Source organism: Pseudozyma flocculosa (genome assembly GCF_000417875.1).
Source record: "Pseudozyma flocculosa PF-1 unplaced genomic scaffold scaffold00014, whole genome shotgun sequence".
NCBI lineage: Eukaryota > Fungi > Basidiomycota > Ustilaginomycetes > Ustilaginales > Ustilaginaceae > Pseudozyma > Pseudozyma flocculosa.
The window spans coordinates 78,280-96,405 of record NW_006920882.1 but is presented as its reverse complement, the minus strand read 5'-3'; the positions used below and the strand labels follow the sequence as shown (position 1 = coordinate 96,405).

General features: G+C 64.5%; 2 protein-coding genes across 2 annotated transcripts; one reads left to right on the top strand and one right to left on the bottom strand.

Moving 5' to 3' along the window:
• Positions 1 to 303: 303 nt before the first annotated feature.
• On the top strand, positions 304 to 843 carry PFL1_06880 (uncharacterized protein; the record flags this gene model as incomplete). The annotated part of the gene is made up of 2 exons (XM_007882032.1): positions 304 to 325; positions 470 to 843. The coding sequence occupies 2 exons, from the start codon at positions 304 to 306 to the stop codon at positions 841 to 843; spliced, it is 396 nt and encodes a 131-aa protein (XP_007880223.1).
• A 310-nt stretch (positions 844 to 1,153) lies between these two features.
• Positions 1,154 to 3,565, bottom strand: PFL1_04299 (uncharacterized protein; the record flags this gene model as incomplete). Its single annotated transcript, XM_007881826.1, has 2 exons — positions 1,154 to 2,011; positions 2,105 to 3,565. The coding sequence occupies 2 exons, from the start codon at positions 3,563 to 3,565 to the stop codon at positions 1,154 to 1,156; spliced, it is 2,319 nt and encodes a 772-aa protein (XP_007880017.1).
• Positions 3,566 to 18,126: the final 14,561 nt, after the last annotated feature.

The following is an 18,126-nucleotide window of genomic DNA, read 5'->3' as shown; positions in this document are numbered from 1 at the left end:
AGCCGCCAGCCGCCGCCTCGGCCACCAAATTTTCTTCTCGCCAGAAAGAGATGCGGCCAGGGTCGCGCTTGCAACGCGCAAAAAAAAATTGGCAGCCATGCACTCGGATGCCGGGACCCGGGGGACAGCCCTCGCCCGCAATTTTGGCCACACCGCCCCCAACATTTTTCTGGGCCCCGTGGATCTTCTCGACCACCACCGCCCGTCCTAGCTCCTCGCTCCTAGACCCCACTCCTCGATCCGCCATCGCCACACTCTCCCGCGCTCTGCCTGCTCCACCACATACCTCGCTGCTTGCCCGCCATGTCGCACGCTGCGCTACCAGGTACGTCGCTCGTAGGCCCTGTCCCCCGTCGTCTTTCACACCCCTTCTCTCTTCCCCGGGGCGACAACGAGCGGGGCCACCTTGCTGACCGGTCCATACCCGCCCTCCCGCAACTCTCTGCCCGCCACGCTCGCCCGCCCGCAGACAAGATCGGCTCGCTCCTCTTCTGCTCCAACTGCGGCTCGCTCCTCGACTTTGCAAAGGACGACGACAGCATCCGGTGCGAGCCCTGCGGCGCCGTCCAGGACGCCACCGTCTACGACAACCTGCGCGTCACGACCAAGTCGCACCCCTCGGCATTTCCCTCGGCGCTCCGCCAGAAGCGCCAGCTCGTCAGCACCGCCGCCAACTACGACGACGCGGCCGCTCCCGCAGAGGCCACCATCAAGGAGAAATGCCCCGGCTGCGGACACGACGAGATGAACTTTCACACGCTCCAAATGAGGAGCGCAGACGAGGGCAGCACCGTCTTTTACACCTGCCCCAAATGCGGCTACAAGTTTAGCCAGAACAACTGAGATGGTGGAAGAGTTCCTTCTCTCCTGTCCCGCTCCTCCACTCTCCCTTGTCCTCTCTCTCTCCCGCTCTCCCTCTCTCTCTCTCCCTCTCTGCGTCACCCGCTGTACTTTTAGCCCGCCTCGCCCGCAACGTCCAGTTCTGTCCTCTGTCGCCATCCTCTCATCCGCCCATGTAGGCCGTGAGACGACTGGCAACCACGACCTCGACTGAGCACAGCCATCTCCTTCGCACCCAGATCGACGGGAACAGCATCGACCATGGCCATTGCACGCGACTCGAATCCAAACCAGACGCCGACGACCGCCGCAGCTACATGGCCTCTTGGCCCTCCTCCTCCTCGTCGTCCTCCTCCCAGTCGAGGGCAGCCTCGATCTCGTCGGCCTCGGCGTACATCTTATCGAGGCCAGTGAGGCGTTCGAGGAACTGGTCCTCGTTGAACGCACGCAGGAGCATGTCGAACCCGTCGCGGCGGTAGGCGTCGACGACCGCGGCGCTGCAGCCCGTGCACCGGTCGTAGGCCTGGCCGACGATGAGCAGGTTGTTGAACTTAGCCAGGAAGCCCCGGATCTGGTGCGGCACCACGCCCAGCACCGTCGACGTGTCATCCTGCCCGGCATCCGCCGCGGCGCCCGACCCGCTGCTCGACGGCGACGACGACGACGACGACGAGGCCGCAGGCGCACGCATGCCCCGCTCGTGCTGCAGCGTCGACACCATCAGCTCGACGGCACTCGCGCCCGCAATCGCCGCCAGCCCCGGCCGCGTGACGGTGCACATCTGGTCCAGCGTCCGGTCCGTCAGCGAGTCGGTGGGCGCCACGACGTCGTTGCAAAAGTAGCACCCCAGGCGCCGGTGCGACGGCGGCTTGCTCATCTCGTCTCCCCGGTCATTGGCCGCCGACGGCGACGGCGACGCGGGCGGCGCACCGTGGCGCATGACGAGGTACGTGTCGAAGCCCAACGCGGCGTTGACGACGAGCTTCGACTTGGCCGCGCCCAGCACCGTCGGCAGCCAGCGGCTCTCGCGCGAGTCCATGAGCAGGTAGACGACATCGTGCCCGTCGATGAGCGACTCGAGCTGCGCCACGTCCCGCCTCACCTGCTCGACCGAGCCCGGCGCTACGGGATGCCCTGGCATCGGGATGTTGAGCGTGTGGCCCTCCGAGGTCTGACGACGCCATCAAGTAGGGAGAGGGGGGATCATCGAATCAGCGCCTCCTTCCTCCGGCAACGCGTCCTGTCGTCGGCCGCCCTCACTCACCACGCCAGGGTAGATCTGCTTGAGCTTGTCGGCGGCACACTGCGCCTTTGGCTTGCCGCCGTCGAGGCAGTCCTGGAAGTCGAACAGCGGCTGGCGCACCGGGTTCGAAAACGACACGCGCGACGAGTCGACAAACGTGATGTGGCGCACGCCCCACCCGAGCAGCGTGCGAGCCACGTAGCAACCCAGCGTGCCCGCGCCCAGCAGCAGGCACCTCGTCTGCTGGATCCGCTCGAGCTTGATGTCGGGCATGATGCGCCACCGCATCAGCTTGAGGTTGAGGTCCACCGCCTGGTCGGCCAGCCGCGCCGGGTCCATCAGCGGTCCCAGATCGGCCACCTTGGGCCCCAGCTTGCCCTGCGCGTTGCGCTCCCAGCCCACGCCCGCCGGCGCATCGGGCCGGTCCGGCTGGGATGCCAGCGCGAGCGTCCGGCCGCCGTCGAGGACGACTCTGCCTGCGCTGCCGTCGACGCTCTCCGGTAGCTTGGGCAGCACTACGTCGCCGATCAGGCTGAGCCTCGCCGCTCCCGAGCCTCCGCCCAGAGTCGCACCTCCTCCCGCGGGGATCGCCGCCGAGATGGCATCCTTCCACCGCACCACCTTGATCCTTGAAACGCCGTACCGCGCGTGCAGCATGACCAGCAGGTTGCGCAGCGGCCAGCCAGGCGCGTCGATGTTGGACGAGGGGTCGAGGAGGCCGACGATACGCTCGCCTTCATCGACGCCGGCAAAGAAGGCGTCGAAGTGCTTGACGCCGGCCACCTCGACGGCATCCGCCGAGCTTGAAGACGCGCGCTTGACGAGGAAGAAGTCGCATCGCTCGCCCGCGTCGTGCCGAGAAGCCAGCTGGGACGCCAGCGACTGTGCACCCCGGCCACCGAGCACGTCCGCGACCGACCGCCAGCCTCCTTGGCCCGCCTGGCCTGCCTGTCCTGCCTCTGCCCCTCCTGGCTCGCCCACGAGCTCCCAAGAGGGCTTGGCGGTCAGCGCTGGGAAGGCGAACCAGTAGAAGAATCGGTACTTTTTCAGGTCCGCAAAGGTCAGCACGAGAAAGCTCGAGAGCTTGTCCGTAGGATCATCGGCATGGAGGATCGACTGCCAGATATCCTGCAGCGCCTCGTCGAATGCAGCCTGCTTATCGGCCTTTTTGAACTCTTCGATGGTGTTGAAGTTCTTGAGGCGGCCTCGGACGGCGACGGCGTGGCTGGCCGTCGACGGAGCGTCGGGACCCTGCTCGTTGCCGACGCCGAGGAAGCTCGAGCCGTCGACGTTGATGCTGCAGCCGAGGTGGACCTCCTGGCCCGTCTGCCGGTCGAGGATGCTCCTGCCTGCCGCGTAGGTAGCGCGCACGTCGACAGGCTCCTCACTCAGCTGGAGGCGGTCGATCTTGTAGCTCGACAGCTGCTGCCAGAACGACGGGTGGATCGTGGCGCCAAACGGCGCGAACTTGATCAGCGCCATGGCCTCGGATAGAGCCAGTGGGAATTGTCGTTGATATAGGGCAAGGCCGCCGTCGAGAAGCGGGCTCTATGGCAAAGGAAGAAGGCACGCAGATACACGGCACGAGCCTGAGTTGTTGACGCGCGCGAATCGGGCTGCTTGCTGCGGCTTGAGCGGGTGGCGACGTCGGCGCTGCGGCAGGCCGGTCGCAGTGAACGGGCGACGAGGTTGCCCTTGAGCCTCTGCCAGCGACAGTCGGATCCGATCCAGCTGCGAGCGTCTCTCGCCGAGTGTGCTGTCGCGGATCGTTGGAGCCGGAGAGACCGTCTTTTGCTCCTCGTCAACAGGAGCTTCGCCCTCCCAGGCAAGCGTCACGGCCTTCCGATGACGATGGCCCAATCGGATCGTCGGCCTCTGTCAGCTAGAGGGGCCCTGAGGGGGTCTCGGAGCGAGGCGAGCGGCGCTGCTGTGCGGTCACGGCCGGAGCGAAGGTCGAGGCGGGATGGTGCCGACGCCGCGGCGGAGGATCTGCACGTCGTGTGAGGGCTAGTGTACCGGCGTGGGTACAGTGATGGCAGACGGGAGAGGGCCGACACGTGGCGGGGTTGGCGCCGATGTGCGTACGTGCAGGTCGGTGAGCTCCGAATGCCAAGAACGTCGGATCAAGAGGGATGCGCAGGAAGGTCTTGCGGTGACGGAGAGGCAGGGGATAGGGCGTAGGCTGGCCGCTGGCGGTTCTGGAGATGGAGAGAGCGAGCCAGGGTGACGGGGCGACGACGGTCTCGGAGAGACGGAGCGCGAAGAAGGGTGCGGCGTGATCCGGCAGGCCGATCGATCGGTCAAACGTGGGCGCCGGAACAAGGCACCGTAGGCGTGGACCCGTTTAAGCCGCTCTGGCCCAGCCGACGACGATTCAAGCAGAGAGGCAGGCAGAGGGTGTCACGATCGGCTGCTGGTTGGCGAGGGCGGAGCAAGCAGAGCAGGCAGAGCAGAGTGGTGGCCGGAACTTGTAGCGGGCGGGTGCAGAACGGCGGTGCAGCAACCAACGATGGGAAAGTAGTGTGGCAGGTCTTGGTAGGGCCTCTAGCGGCGGTGCGGGCGTGGGCGGCGCAGGATCTGCACTTGCTGTCACGGGTGTGCTGCTGCTGCTGCTGCTGCTGCTGCTGCTGTTGCTGCGCTGGTGTCGCTCGGTGTTCGCTTATCAGATCCCCCTCTCTTGGATCCTGGCAACTCAGGGTCGAGCGCAGGCTGTTCGGGAGACGAGTTCCCGATAGGGTGCTGCGGGGCGGCGGGCGTGCCTGACGCGAGCGGGTCCACGTCGTCGTCGTCGTATCGCGCTGTGGCGAGCGTGCGGATGAGCTGGTGCCGCCGCAGCTGGTGCTCTAGCCTGGGATCAGTGCAGCTCTATGGGCCACAGCGGTGTCGTGCTGTGCTAGACTCGGCCAGAGCGAGCGAGCGAGAAGAGCAGGCTCGATCGGAAGGCCCGAGGGGGCGGCGGTCGGCCTGCTTTGCCAACAATGCGCTAGCGACGAGCGACGGAAGCGATGCCCTCTCCGGGCGTAGCGAGGGCGGTGCAAGAGCGAGCTCAGGCCGGAGCACCCGCTCCTCTGGACGAAACGAGACGGCGATGACCCAGGCGGCGGAAAGGACGCCGATGGTGCCGGAAAGAGAGGGCAGGAATCGGCTCCCAGGGCGGCGGGGGCGGACGGTGCTGGCTTCGCTCGGCTGCGTGTCAGGTCCCAGGGCAGGGGTACGGACGGCTGCTGGAGGCAAAGCAGCGAGCAACGAAGACGAGGCGCAGAGGCGATACGATGCGATCCGCGGCGAGATTGAGATGGGACGGCAGATGGAGAGAGAAGGCGACGTCGTCGGCAAACGAGGGGAAGAGAGAGAATGGGAGAGAGGGAGAGGGAGAGGGCGAGAGGAGCAGCCGACAGCAACCAGGCAGGTCGCCATGTGGGCGGCTCGGCGTGCATCCGACGGAATGCCATCCGAGGCTCAGGCAGGCAGGGCCAGGGCAGGCAAGGCTGACGAGCAGGCAACCAGGGTGTGCACGGACCCACGCAGGCACCCCGCAAAGCCGCCACCTCTCTCGCTCGGCCGGAAGGCAGACTGACCACACCGGCTGCTGCCAGGCTGCGCTGGCTGGCTGCCACTCGGCTCGCGACCACCACCTCGACGACGGCCAACGCTGCCCTCGACTCTGGATGTCGCCGTCCGACGAGCTCAGCGTCGAGAGCGGTCGGGTACTTACGCTCTGAGACCGCATGTTCTCACGCTCTGCGTCAGCGCCTCGGTCTTTGCGCGCGCAACACAGCGACAAAGAGGTAGGTAGGGCAGCGTCGGCCAGCACCACCTTCCTTGTTCCTGCTTCGTGTCCCTTCCTATCGCTGCGATCGACCAAGCCTGGGTCGAGAGGCTCAAGATCAAAGGTCCTTGGGTGGCAGCGCGATCCAGAAGCGTCTACCTATCGGTGGGTAAGGTTGCAGCGCTAGGGTGGGTACATACGGTACCATCGTACCATTCGTGCCATCGGCCGTCGTCGCCGTTGCAGTCGCCGTCTGGGAAAGCTCAGCATTCGCCGGAGCATGCCGCCCATCGACGACGACCCACGCACGCAGCCGCAGCTGCGCAGCTTTGTTTTTTGAGCTCCCGCTGCCACGCCCAACTCCGCCGCGCCCCTTCCCTCCTCCCTCCTCTTCACTCCTCCCTCGCTGATGTTAGCTTCTCCACGCCGGGTTGCATTCCGACAGCAGGCATCGGAGTCAGTAGTGACATGCCTGCTCAAACTCAGCGGCATGCCGATCTGTCCGACACCTTCGCCGAAGCCGAACGTGGCATCCACGCCATCGCTGGCCAGGCGCGAGCCAGGCTGGGAGGGTCCGGACCTTGTTCCACTCCGTCGCCGATGGGAAGGGCAGCCGAACCTCGGTCTGCGGCCCGCACAGCTCTTCAACACTCTTTACTAGCACTCGGCCAGTGGGGCACGGCAGGCAGGGAGCCGTCCAGCGCCTCATAAGTCGCCGACGACAATCACATGCTTCGCAATCTAACGCCCTTGAGCGCCCAGCCCCACTTCCTTCCTTCCTTCGAGTTGCCTACGTTACCGTACCTACCTCGATCAACTCCGTCGGCGCACCTTCGCTCCGAGATCCGCACCCACGGAGGAGCCTCGAGACATGGGAAGGCAGCTCCGCTTTTTCAATCGGTTGCTCTCCGCTCCTTGGCAGCGATGTCGAGGCCAAGCTGCCCTGCCCTGCTCGGAGGATCGCGTCTTCTCTTCCAGCGACCATCATATCCTGGGCAAGTCGACCGAGAGACACGCTCGGCTGCCAAAGCGCTGTTGAAAGCTGACCGTTCTTATTGTTATTGTCAACCGTGCATGCCCCTGCCCGAGCCAGACCCGAGACCTCGAGGGCACGGCGATACCTAAAACGGCCCATGGTATATCGTACATAGTCTGCGCGCGCAAAGACTGGACGAAAGGCGGCTTGCTGGTCGAGGAGGGGCACAGGGACCCGGACGAGCACTAGCTGCTCCAGCTCGCCTCGCCCCCCGCGTCGACTCGGCTCGGCTCGCGGCTCGGTACAAGGTCTTGCATCGCACTTGAAGCCCGAGCTGACCGTGCGTGCCAGCTCGTCCTACAGATCCGGACGGAGGCTCGACCGAGAGGCAGGCGAGATCAGGCAGGGAGCGAAGCACGACAAAGGTAGGGGTAGGAGGAGGTGAGGCAGCCGAGCGGATCGCTGGACTGGTTGGCCACGCAACACGACCGGCTAGGCTGGGCAGAAAGGGGCCGCCCATGAGCAGCCCTCGCTACCGCTGTGGCGAGTCAAACAGCCGGGTCCACCCCTGCCTCGCGGGTCGCGGTTTCGGCTGGAGGGGGGGCAGCAATCCGAGGGCAAGGACACCGACCGCTGTCTTGGCTCGAAATGGGTGCGCAGCAGGCCTGGCATCGCAGCGTCGGCTGTCGACCGCGTTGTCGTCGTCTCGACCGTCTGCGCAAGCGCGACCAAGGGGGCCCTCGGCAGCCGGGCGGTTGATGCTGTTTCGGGCACCAACCAAGGCAAGGGGTCAGCGTGGATTGCCGGTCTCCGGGGCAAGCACGGCACCCTGACCTGACGACGGGACAGGACGGGACCCGGACGGCTTCATGGCATGGCATCGCACTGCCAAGGGCGCGACTTCGGCACGGTTGGCTCCCGTTCAGCCATGCATGCGATCCGGCCAGCCAATCTTCGTTCCCGCTCTGGCTGCGTCCTGCTCCGGCCAGGGTAAGACGATGGGTATCGACGTGGACAGGAGGGGAGCGGGCTGGTGTCCTTTCTGACTGGCTGACCGAGGGCGTGTCCCATCGTCCCCCTTTTTTTTTGCATCCCGTCTCCATGAAAGGGGGCAGGCGGGCACGCACGCACGCACACGCACGGTCTCTACCGTATCAAGCCGGCCAGGCCGTGGCCGGATGGACAGATACGTCGATCTAAAGACCTGCCAGGTGTAAGGCCAGGCCTGGCATCGCCTTGCAGTCGGAGCAACTGGCTCGGAGTCGAGTCCCGGGACCCCCCTCTGGTTTGGCTCGCGCCTCCTTCGGAGTAGTTGAGCCGACGACTTTCGGCTGGGTCCGGCCGAGGCCAGCGGTATGTGCCCTCCTTTGACGAGACGGTGTGGACCATGAATCAGCCCTCCCTCGGACCTCCTGTCGGGCATCGCGTTGATTCGACCGATCGTATCTTGCTTGACCTTTGTCCTCTTTCCCTTCTCGGCTCGTCTCACCGCATCGTCGCCTCGCCTCGCCACCTTGCCATCGCATTTCGAGATGGCCACTGTCAGCCTGCATGGTCGTGCGGCCGGCCATTCGGATGCTTCGTCAGTCAATCGGTCGGTTCAGTACGTGCTCATGGCATCAAGGTACATAAGGCCTGCCTGTCCGTTCGACTGCTTCTTGGGAATTTTCAAGTGAGCCGAGATCGGGGGTGCCTCCAATCCTCGACCTCTATCCGTACGTGGATGGGCCGCAGCGGTCCCCTGGCGCGAACGTGGGTACCGATAGCCGGACCCAAGGCACTGGAACCGAGCCGTCGCGGCTTGGACACCGAGCGAGCGAAGGCGACAGGCCGACCCCCCGTTACGCTACGCTACGCTTTTTGCCACCTCGGTACGGAAGGAGCTCGCGGTTCGCCTGCAAGGCATAGCCTATCGTACGCTTGTGCACGCCTTGAAACGAATACGAATCTGATTCGACGAGATCCATCCATCTCATCGTCAAGCAAGGAGGTGAGGGGTCCAGCGCACATTACGCTGGACCAAGGGGGGTGTCCGGTGGTGGTGAAATTCGGAACGGATTGTCGGGTTGGGGGAGGGCGAAACGGGGGACGCCAAGCCTTTCATGTCACTTGCCTGCTTCGGGGCGGAAAAACTCCTACCGGTGCCGTAGGCCAGGCTGCAGTTAGCCTATCCTCGACTTGAGGTCGAGGTCGAGGTCGAGGTCGAGGTCAGGGCAAGGGCCGGCAACTTTCCGGGGGGATGGCTGGTCCTCGTGCGCTCGCTATGCCCCTCGTGCGTCCGATGCAGCGAGGTTGAAGGGCACGAGGGACAGGGGAAGGGATAGACGAAGTAATGTTTACCCGCAAGGGACGGTCAGGCAGCTGGGCAGGCAAGGGAGCGAGGTTCAGCTGATGAAGCCAAGGTACGGTGGCTCGGTGCTGGCGGTGCGTGTGCATGCCATCTGCCTGCGTGCATCCAGCCTAAGCGCGCTCGGCGAGGAGAGACGGAGGGAGGCAGGCCAGGCCAGGGTGGCGAGGAAAAACTGACCGGCGAGGTTCCGAGAGAGCCTTTGCCAACGACGGAACGGAGCCCGGCGAGGCGAGGCCTGCTTGCGAGGCCTGGCCAAACCGACTTCGTGGCTCGACCGACTCCCTCGCCAGAGCGAAAAGATACAGTATGTACAGCACCGCTGCACCGTTAGGTCTCGTCGCGCAGCGGTACCGCACGACGGGCGTCAAAGAGAACATTCCGACCTTCTCGACATCGTCCCGGCGAGTTTCTCTCTCTAAGCGCTGGGTCGGCAAGGCGGATCTAACGCGCCGACAAAGCCGATCTGTCCCCCAACAATTTGACGTTGCGATCCTTGTCCATCGGTGGCATGGTGGAAGGTCCGGTTAGATTCATGTCACCCTGCCTCGCCCTCGCCCTGTATGGTCCATTGCACGCTGCATGCCGCACCCTCTTGACTCGACGACAAAAGCATCCTCTTTCCCTTGGTCGCCGATTTGGAATTCGCAGCATACTCAGGGACAGCGGCGACCTGTATGTAGGTCGTCGGTGATCAACGGGGTGGCGGTTTGCCACATGGTTCGGTACGGAGCGAGGCGGAGGTCATGGCGCGGTCGGGAGGGAGGGACGGTTTTGCCGCCAAGGGGGTCGTCGGCAAAACGTCGAGTGGCGAGGGGACCGTGCGTACCTGTAGGTCCGTCTTCCGTTCCGGTTGGACGAGCTCGGAGATGGATTTCGCCGCTTTCCCCTCCCCACGCACGCGCCAGGCAGTAGGGTGGCGCACAGCATGCAACGCCATGCACGCGGCGGCGAGAAAGGCGCAGCTAGCGCGGCAAGCGTGGGCGGGTTAAAAAGCCGAAATTGAGTTTTTAATCTGAGGATCATCCCCCGCCCTGCGCCGCGCCCACCCACCCCACTGCGTGCCGCGGTGGTCCCACGTGGCGAGTCAGAGGTCCGGTCAGTGTCGCTCCCTCGTCGCCCAGGTCGGCTCGGTCCGTACAGCGGGTAGATACCGTATCGGTATTGTAGGAGAGCGAGGCGAGGCTGTGCTCGACCCGCAGTTCGTGTGGCGAGGCCAGATCGACATGGGAAGAAGTCCATACCGCAGAGGCGAGGCGAGGCGAGACGAGATGAGATGGGGTGAGATGAAATGGTGTGAGGCTGAAGTGTGCCCGAACGAATTGTGCACGATGAGTCGTCGCCGCTATCGTGGGCCCCTTTATCGCTCTCCGATTCGTCAGCCAGTCCCCGCTGCGGAGGTCCGTTCTACAACGCCGCACAGCTCAGCTCCCAAAGACGATGAGACCATCTGTCATCTTCCCAAACCTTGCCTTTGTCCGCATGCGCCGCCCACACTCAGCACATCGCCGGTCGGCCATATGTATTTTCGGCAGGTTTGCCCGGTCGGTAGTCATGTAGGCAGGCTCAAGGTCTTCCCCTCAATCGTCTTTGCCCAAGAGGCAACCACGGCTTTGTATCGGTACCTGTCCGACCTGCAGCAAATTCGCTGTACTTGCCTCGGACCTTTGTGGGTCCTCTACAGGATTGCTCATTCTCTTGTCCTCATTGTCAAACTCCATCGCCCACTGTACCTCCTGTACTTCACTCGACAACATGACCGGCAGTAGCGTGTGACATCTTGGTGCAATTGATTGCCATGAAGCATCGAAGGTTCATCCTCATTCAAAGGACGTCATTCGACGCGCGCGTGCCAGGATCGACGGTGGGCACTCATGGTTCATCGACTCGTCCTCGATCTCGCCTCGAATCGAATCGAATCGAATCGTACGGGCATGAGAGCGAGGGGTCGACACAGGTGGTCCTCTCCTGCAACTTTGCTGGCTGACGAGCCAGCGCAACGGTACGATGGTGGATATGGAGCGGGATACGAAAACTGACCCCCTTCGAGATGTCAACCGAGACCTGGCGAGGCGAGGCGAGACGAGACGGGCGGACGGGTGGGTGTAACGAGGCGAGACGAGACGAGACGAGACAGGCGAGGCCATGCGAGAGCGGGCACGAGATTCGACCTTCGTCTGCGGTGCCAGCCAGTATGGACGTCCGTCAGGCACACAGTCAAGCCAACCAGCCAGCCAGCCAGCTACAGGTAAGGTTTGGCAAAGGTTTCTTGCACTCCCTTCCCGTATGTCGTCGTCGTCGCCGTCGTGTCTGTTCCGGGATGGGCTTCAGTCGGGCTGACGAAAGCCTCTCTCCTTTTTTTCTCACGCTTTCCCCCAACCATCCTCGCACAGCAATTGCGGCACACCTCGCCCGGCTTCCGTCTTCGTCGCCATCGCATGGGGAGGCGTGATGGCAATGGCTAACGTACACCTACATACGTGTACAACGGCCCACGGCGCACGGCAGAGACCGAGAGTCTCGGAAGAAGGGGTATTGCCGCGGCTTTGCAGCGGCTCCCTGGATCCGGGCCCTCGTCGGACAGGCCAGGCCAGGCCAGGCCGGTTCTCAGCGATCCAATCGGCGAAGTCGAGCGTTTGTCGTCCTGCATCGACGAGACGAGGGTGCAAGGCGAGGCGAGGCAAGTCGAGTCGAGACGAGTCGAGCGCAGGCGGCCATCAGCTGAAGTGCCTGTACGGCGGTCGTCGAACAGCCAGCATCCGACCAAGTGGCAAGACTCGATGTCACGGCGTTGCTGTCGCTCTGCTTCGGGTTACCAGGAAACCGACGGCCATCCTCGGCGTTGTTCGTCTTGATTGACGCTCCAAACCTTATTCCGCGTCGTCGTCGCTCGCACAGCTGGTTGCCTGGCACGGCGTGGCACTGCATCGGAACAGGCAGCGCAGCACAGGAGCCTCTGTACATGTATAATTATACAGACGGGAAGCGCTCGCAGTCGATCGGTTCTGTTCTTTGACCATTTGCTCCGTGTCGAGCCAATCAGACCTGGCCGGCCGACCGAGTGAGTTTGGGACCAGCCAGCCAGCAGGAGAGGCGGGAAGGTCCTCGGGAAGCCGCCCGCCACAAATGGGGGCAACTTTGGTTTGCGGCCCACAGACTCCTTGCCACACCCAGGACTACCGGGGACAGCGTTCAGCGCAGGGCGTCGTTGACCTCTGTTTCGAGGACAGAGATGGCCAACAGGCAGGACAGACATGCCGACTCTGGTGCTCGTTTGGGCTCGTGGCCGAGGCCTTTCTCCTTCGGCCCGTTGCAGGAATGACAACGGAATACGGGGTGAGGTTCCATTCCAGTCCACATCAAGGGTGCTGCTGTACGGACTCGAGGGGCCGTTCGGCGTCTCTGATGGAAGGCCTCCCGGGCAGGCTATGTAGGGATGTGCGTGGGAGAAAGACGGGCGGGCGAGCAGGCGCTCAGAACTTGCAGTCCATGTGAAGCAAGGTATGTAGAGGCGGTGTTGGGGTCGATCAGCTGAACAAACCTGGCCGGAGCGAGGCGCAAGGAACACCGACGAGACCAGGCCAGGCCAGGCATGCCGTCTCGTATGGACACGTCCGACGCACACACACATGTGCTGATCGCCCGGCTGCTTACCATAGCCAAAGGATTTGTCGAGGTGTGGTGTTCGGAACGCAGCGAGGGAGGGGTTCAGGCCATGAAATCGACTACTGACTGTGCAACCTACGGGTTGCGCCGTCCGAGTGCGAGTGCAAAGGGTCAGGTCGGTCGCCCTGTGGCGAGCTAAGCGGTGGGCAGGCACTCGGTCAGGTGGCGAGCAAGTGTTGGTCTTCCTGGCCTTCCGTTGTCCTCGGTTTCTTGTCTCGCTTCCACGTACGTCGACCCCTTGAGCCAGCGTGCGTGCCCCTGGGATGGATGAAGGGCCAGGACTGACTTCGGCTTCTCTCCGATGGCGCGGAGCGTCGTGCCGGGGATACCGCCAGGTCGAGTGACAGGCAGGAAAGGTGAGGTGAGGTGAGGTGGGGGATGGTGTAAGCAAGCAGACCCTCCTGCTCGCTCCTTGCGCGGATATGGAAGGTCCCGAGGGGCGAGCTGGCAACGGCTTTGACATGCGTTCGGTCGGCTGTCCGCCTGGCCCGACGCGCGCGCGGCTGGAGCGAGGCGATGCGATGCGATGCGATGCGATCCTGACCGCCTGATCCGTTGATCATCGCATCGCATCGTCGTCGGGCGCTCCGTAAGCCAGCCAGCCAGCCGGCAAGGATGCGGTCCGCGGATAGATGGTCCATGGTCAGCACAAACTGCCTCTGCAGACCACCTGTCAGCTCGCAGGTTTCATCTGTCTTGCCGATTCGTCGGCGCCGCGCTGGACCTTCCTTCTGTACGGTGGCAAGGCAGCGCGCAAGGAGGCGAGCGGTGGTGGTGTCTCAGGTCATCCGTGGTGTTCGCCACCGCAAGGCAAGCATGGCAGGCAAAGTGTCACCTGGACGGGCGGACCGCGCGCCTCGCCCACGTCGGCTCAGGGGCCGGCCTGTCCTGTCCTGGCCTCGGGCGCGCTCTCGGCACCCTTCGCGCGCTCGGGAGAACCAGAGGTGCCGACGTGTCACGCCCGCTCGCGAGACGCTCGAGGCGGGCCAAACCCGAGCGACGTGGATGGCCAGGCCACGGCAGGCCACGCCACGCCACGCCATCGAGGCCGAGCATCGGATCGGAGCGCCAAATAAACAAAATCAAAGAGGAGGCGGTGGCGGCTGCGTTCCTCCGTCAGCTCTTTCTCTCCTCTCGCTCTGAGCAACGTACTGTACGTGGTCGTGATGATCGCCCCAGTAACGAGGATCTGCGATCAAGCAAGTCTCGGGCGTTGCTTCAACAAAGTGACGAGCGCGGCGCGGACTCTACAGAGTACAGGGCAGGTTGTCAGGGAGCGGCTGATTGGCGCAAACTCAGCGAGACCAGCTGGGCGGCGTGGGTGGCAACGACAGGCGGAAGAGAAAGGCGCGTTGTCGTACGCGTGGTCCGACGACTAGCTGACCCACTGACCCAGGACATCGGCGACGGCGTGGGTCGGCGTATGGCAGATAGATGCCGAGGCTACTTTTGTCTTCCCAGCCTGTCCTCGGCCTCCCTCGCAGTGAGTCTTTGTGGCTCTGGACGGGCGCCGTCGACGGCACGATGTTCGTTCGTTCGGCCGGCCACTTGTCCCAACCTTGGGCGCCTTTGTTGTGTGTGCAGCTCAAGCTCCAGGCGGTAGAGGCACGGTAGCGTGGGCAAAAAGTCGGGCGGACAATTGAGGAGGGCGCTGGATTTTCGCTGCGATTTCTCGCGCTTCTTTTTCGGTTGCCTCGCGCCGAGGGAGGTTCGCACCTCGGCTTCGGATGAACCTGGCCTGCCGCCGTGAGGAGCGAGCAACACCACGACGGCGACGACGCGGTGTATCTCCTCGGGAGAGGTGAGGTAGCTCCTGCTCTACGTCGGCCTTCCAGCGCTCTGCTCGGACCGGCCTGCCCAGACATGCTGCCTAGCCAAGAGCTCCCGCTCCCGGACCTTGCCTTGCCTGCCCTGGCCGGCGCTACCGCCAGGCTCGACCACCCTAGCCTGCCCTGGAAACCCATGCTGCACCAGGCCTGGTGTCGCGTTTCATGCTCTCGCTCCGACCTAGCCTCTATCGGCGGCCGCCTCGAGGTCTGGCGGCGACAGAAGAGGCGCCAAAGAAGCAGACAAGAGACGCATCCATGCCACGCACCGACAGCGCAGCATGGCGCCGACGCACCCCTGCCCGCCTGCCCGCTCGCTGCCGGCCAGCCTCTCTCCTCTTTTCTCGTCCATACCTCCCGTCCCTTGCCCGCGAGCCAAGACCAAGCAGGAATACACACGCACGAGCAGAGAAGGAACCAGCCAGCAGAGAGAGACGGCGGCGGCCCGCTGCCGCTGCAGGGCTGGTGCAAGAGGCATCAAATCCGGCGCCCCCGAATCTTAGCTTGGGTCCCTGCGACGGGCCAGGCCGCACCGGGGGCAGACCACAGAGGGCGAATGGCAGGCGCAGCGGGAGCAGTGCCGTCCGCTGTGCCCGACCGCGTACGGGCTGCCTGTAGCTCAGGTCTGCAGGCCGTCTTGAGAGCGTGGGACGACGACGCCTCTCTTTGATCTTCCCGATCCTTTCCGGCACAAAGCCAGGTGGCACACTCGCTCCTACCGCAGTCAATCGTGAATGGTGTGGTATGTAGGACGAGGAGCGAGCCGGCGTCATCACCAGCCAGAAGAGAGCCAGTCGGCAACCAGGCCCAAGCCTGTCGTCGTCCGGCCGCCTGGATTCACCCGGCCGCCTGCTGGGCGGCGGCGGCGGCTGCCGTCGAGCGGACCTTTGAAGGAAATTGGACTCAGCCGTCCAGCGGAGGAAGGTTTCGTTCGGAAGACCACCTCGCTCGCCCGCTCGCGCGCCCATCGCCTACGAGGCTCCCCACCCCAAGGCAGGCAGGCACGGCACGGTCTAGCCTTGGTCTCGCCCGTGCAGCTCGACGTGTCGGAAGAGGCGCAGCTCGTTGTGCGATCGGTATGGAAAGGGCGGATCAGGCAGGGCATGCTGGTCGCGCAGGGCTGGCCAGGCAAGCTAAGGTGTTGGTTGCGATGCGCTGCTGGCCTGGCCTGCTCCTTGGTGGGATTCGGGTTGTCAGGTCGGGTGGTGGCCATCTTCCTGCCTTGCCTCGCCTTGCCTTGCCTCGCCTGGCCTGGCCTTGCTTGCTGGGTGCGTGGGTCGGTACGGTAGGTGTGCCTTGCCTGCCTGTGTGTGTTGCTGGCTGGCTGGCTGGCTGGCCAGGCCTCTGTGGCAGCCAAGGCCCCCGCGCGCATCCTCCCGGCCAGGCTGCCCGGCTCTGCAGGCAAAGAGTGCTGGGTGTGCGTCGGCCCTGGCCTGTCGCGCGGGCTGTCCGCCGTGGCCGTTGAGCCGACGTCGCTGCTCGCCGCTGCTGCCGGGCCTGGCCTGGCCTGCTGCTGGCTCTCACGCAGAGGGAAAAAGCTGCAGCAGCCAGCAGCAGCTTGAGCTTGATTTTTTTAAATTCGCCCTGCTTGCTTGCTTGCCGGTTGGCAGCCCTCTCCAGCCTGCCTGCGAGCTTGCTTCCGGCCTGTCTCCGCCTGCCCTCCTGCTCAAGTCCAGGTCCGACTGTCCGGTCCCTCCGCCTGCCAGCCTGCCAGCCAGCCTGCCTGCCTGCCTGGCGGTTTTCGAGCTTAGGCCGGCCCCATTGTCCCAGCCAGGCGGACAGACCGACAGTCGGACGGCGCTGCTGCCGTTGCTCATCATCGCCTCCTACCTCCTCGCTCGTCCTGCTCTGCCTGTCCGGCTTGCCTGTCGGGTTCATCGTCTCGCTCGCTCCTCGACCCCTCTCACCCCCCGCGGCATCGTCCGAGGCCTGCCTGGCACGACGCCGATTCGCGGTGCGGCAGCTGCTTGGACCTCACCAGCTCACCGCCTGCTGCTCGCCGGCTCGCCCTCCCTCGCCTCGCCCTCGCCCTCGCCCGTCTATCTTGGTCCTCGTCGTCGTCGTCCTGCTGCCCGAGCCCCGGTCCTTGCCTCTCTCTCTCTCTCTCTCCTCTCTCTCTTTGCCTGCTTGTCCTAGGTGCCGACTCCTGCCCCTTTTGACAGGTCGCCATCGCCGCCGCCGCCACCGCCACCTCTTCTCCTCCCACCATCACCACCACCATCGCCGCCACCACCTTCACCACTTCCGCCGCCGCCGCCGCTCCCTGGTCTCGTTCTGCGCCTGCCTGACAGCTGTCCGCTCGACGCCTCACCACGCTGCGCCACCTCTCGACCTCTCCATCGTCTCGTCCTTGCCCGCGGTCCGTCTGGCGCTCGAGCCTCCGCCCTCTTTTCATTTCTCGTTGCCACCGCTGCGCGCGCGTTTCCTTTATCGCATTGTGCTGTCCTTGGACACCGGGCTCTCACCTGCCAGTCTACCGCCTGCAAGCCGCGCTCTAGCAGATCGCAGAGCAACCTGCAGCAGAGACGCGATCAAGGCCCGACACCGGCAATCTCGATCAGGCTCAAGCGAAACGACACCACCGTCATCCAGCCTCGGCGCCTGCCTCCAGCCGCCGCTGCCTTCGCCGCCACTGCCACGCTAAATATCTTCGCCCGTGGCTGGACCTCGAAGCCAGCTGGACGCTCCCACGCCGCCCTTCTGGTCCATCTCCACCCTCCGCCACAGCTGCTTGCTGCGCAACGTCTCTTGTTTGTGTCGCCGGCGCGCCCATGAGCCTTTCGTCGACCTCGACCTGATCACCATCGCGCGGGATCCTCCCTGCTTTCGCTCGTACACGCCTACGCCACTCACGCCCCTTCGACGCGCCGATCCGACTCGACGCAGCGGACCGTAGCGCCGTACGCGCCCCTCACGACTCACGACCTCGACCACGACTCCCTGCTGGTAACCTCGGACCTTCGGCTCCGCAGCGTCATCGCAGCCGACCGACGCACGGGCATAGCTACAAATCTACGCCCTCGTACACCACCACCTCTCCTACCGGAGCCCGGGCACCAAGCAGCGTTTCAACGCGTCTGCGGTAGCACCTCTTCCCACTCGACCTGCAGGCGCAGCGCTTCGCCCCGACGTACAACCCAGCCCGTCGTCAGTTTGTCTTGCGTGCACTGCCCGCCCCCTATCGGATACGGCGACATCGGCCGTTTGATACTTGCTTGCAAGTCGAGCATCGGCCCGGCTCTTCCGGCCTTGGCGAGCTTCGGGTGGCGCCCGCTGCGCACATTCTCCCCCAATCGACCATCGGCTTCCGGATCGAAGTGAGCCCGTCGGACGTCCGCTTATCGTGAGTAGTGCCAGGCGTCCTGACCAGGGTGCCAATGTACCGTCCGTTGCGGCCGCCGGAAGGTCCGAGACACGTTAGCAGGCGATGGCTCGGGCTAGTTGGCCATGGCGCATTGC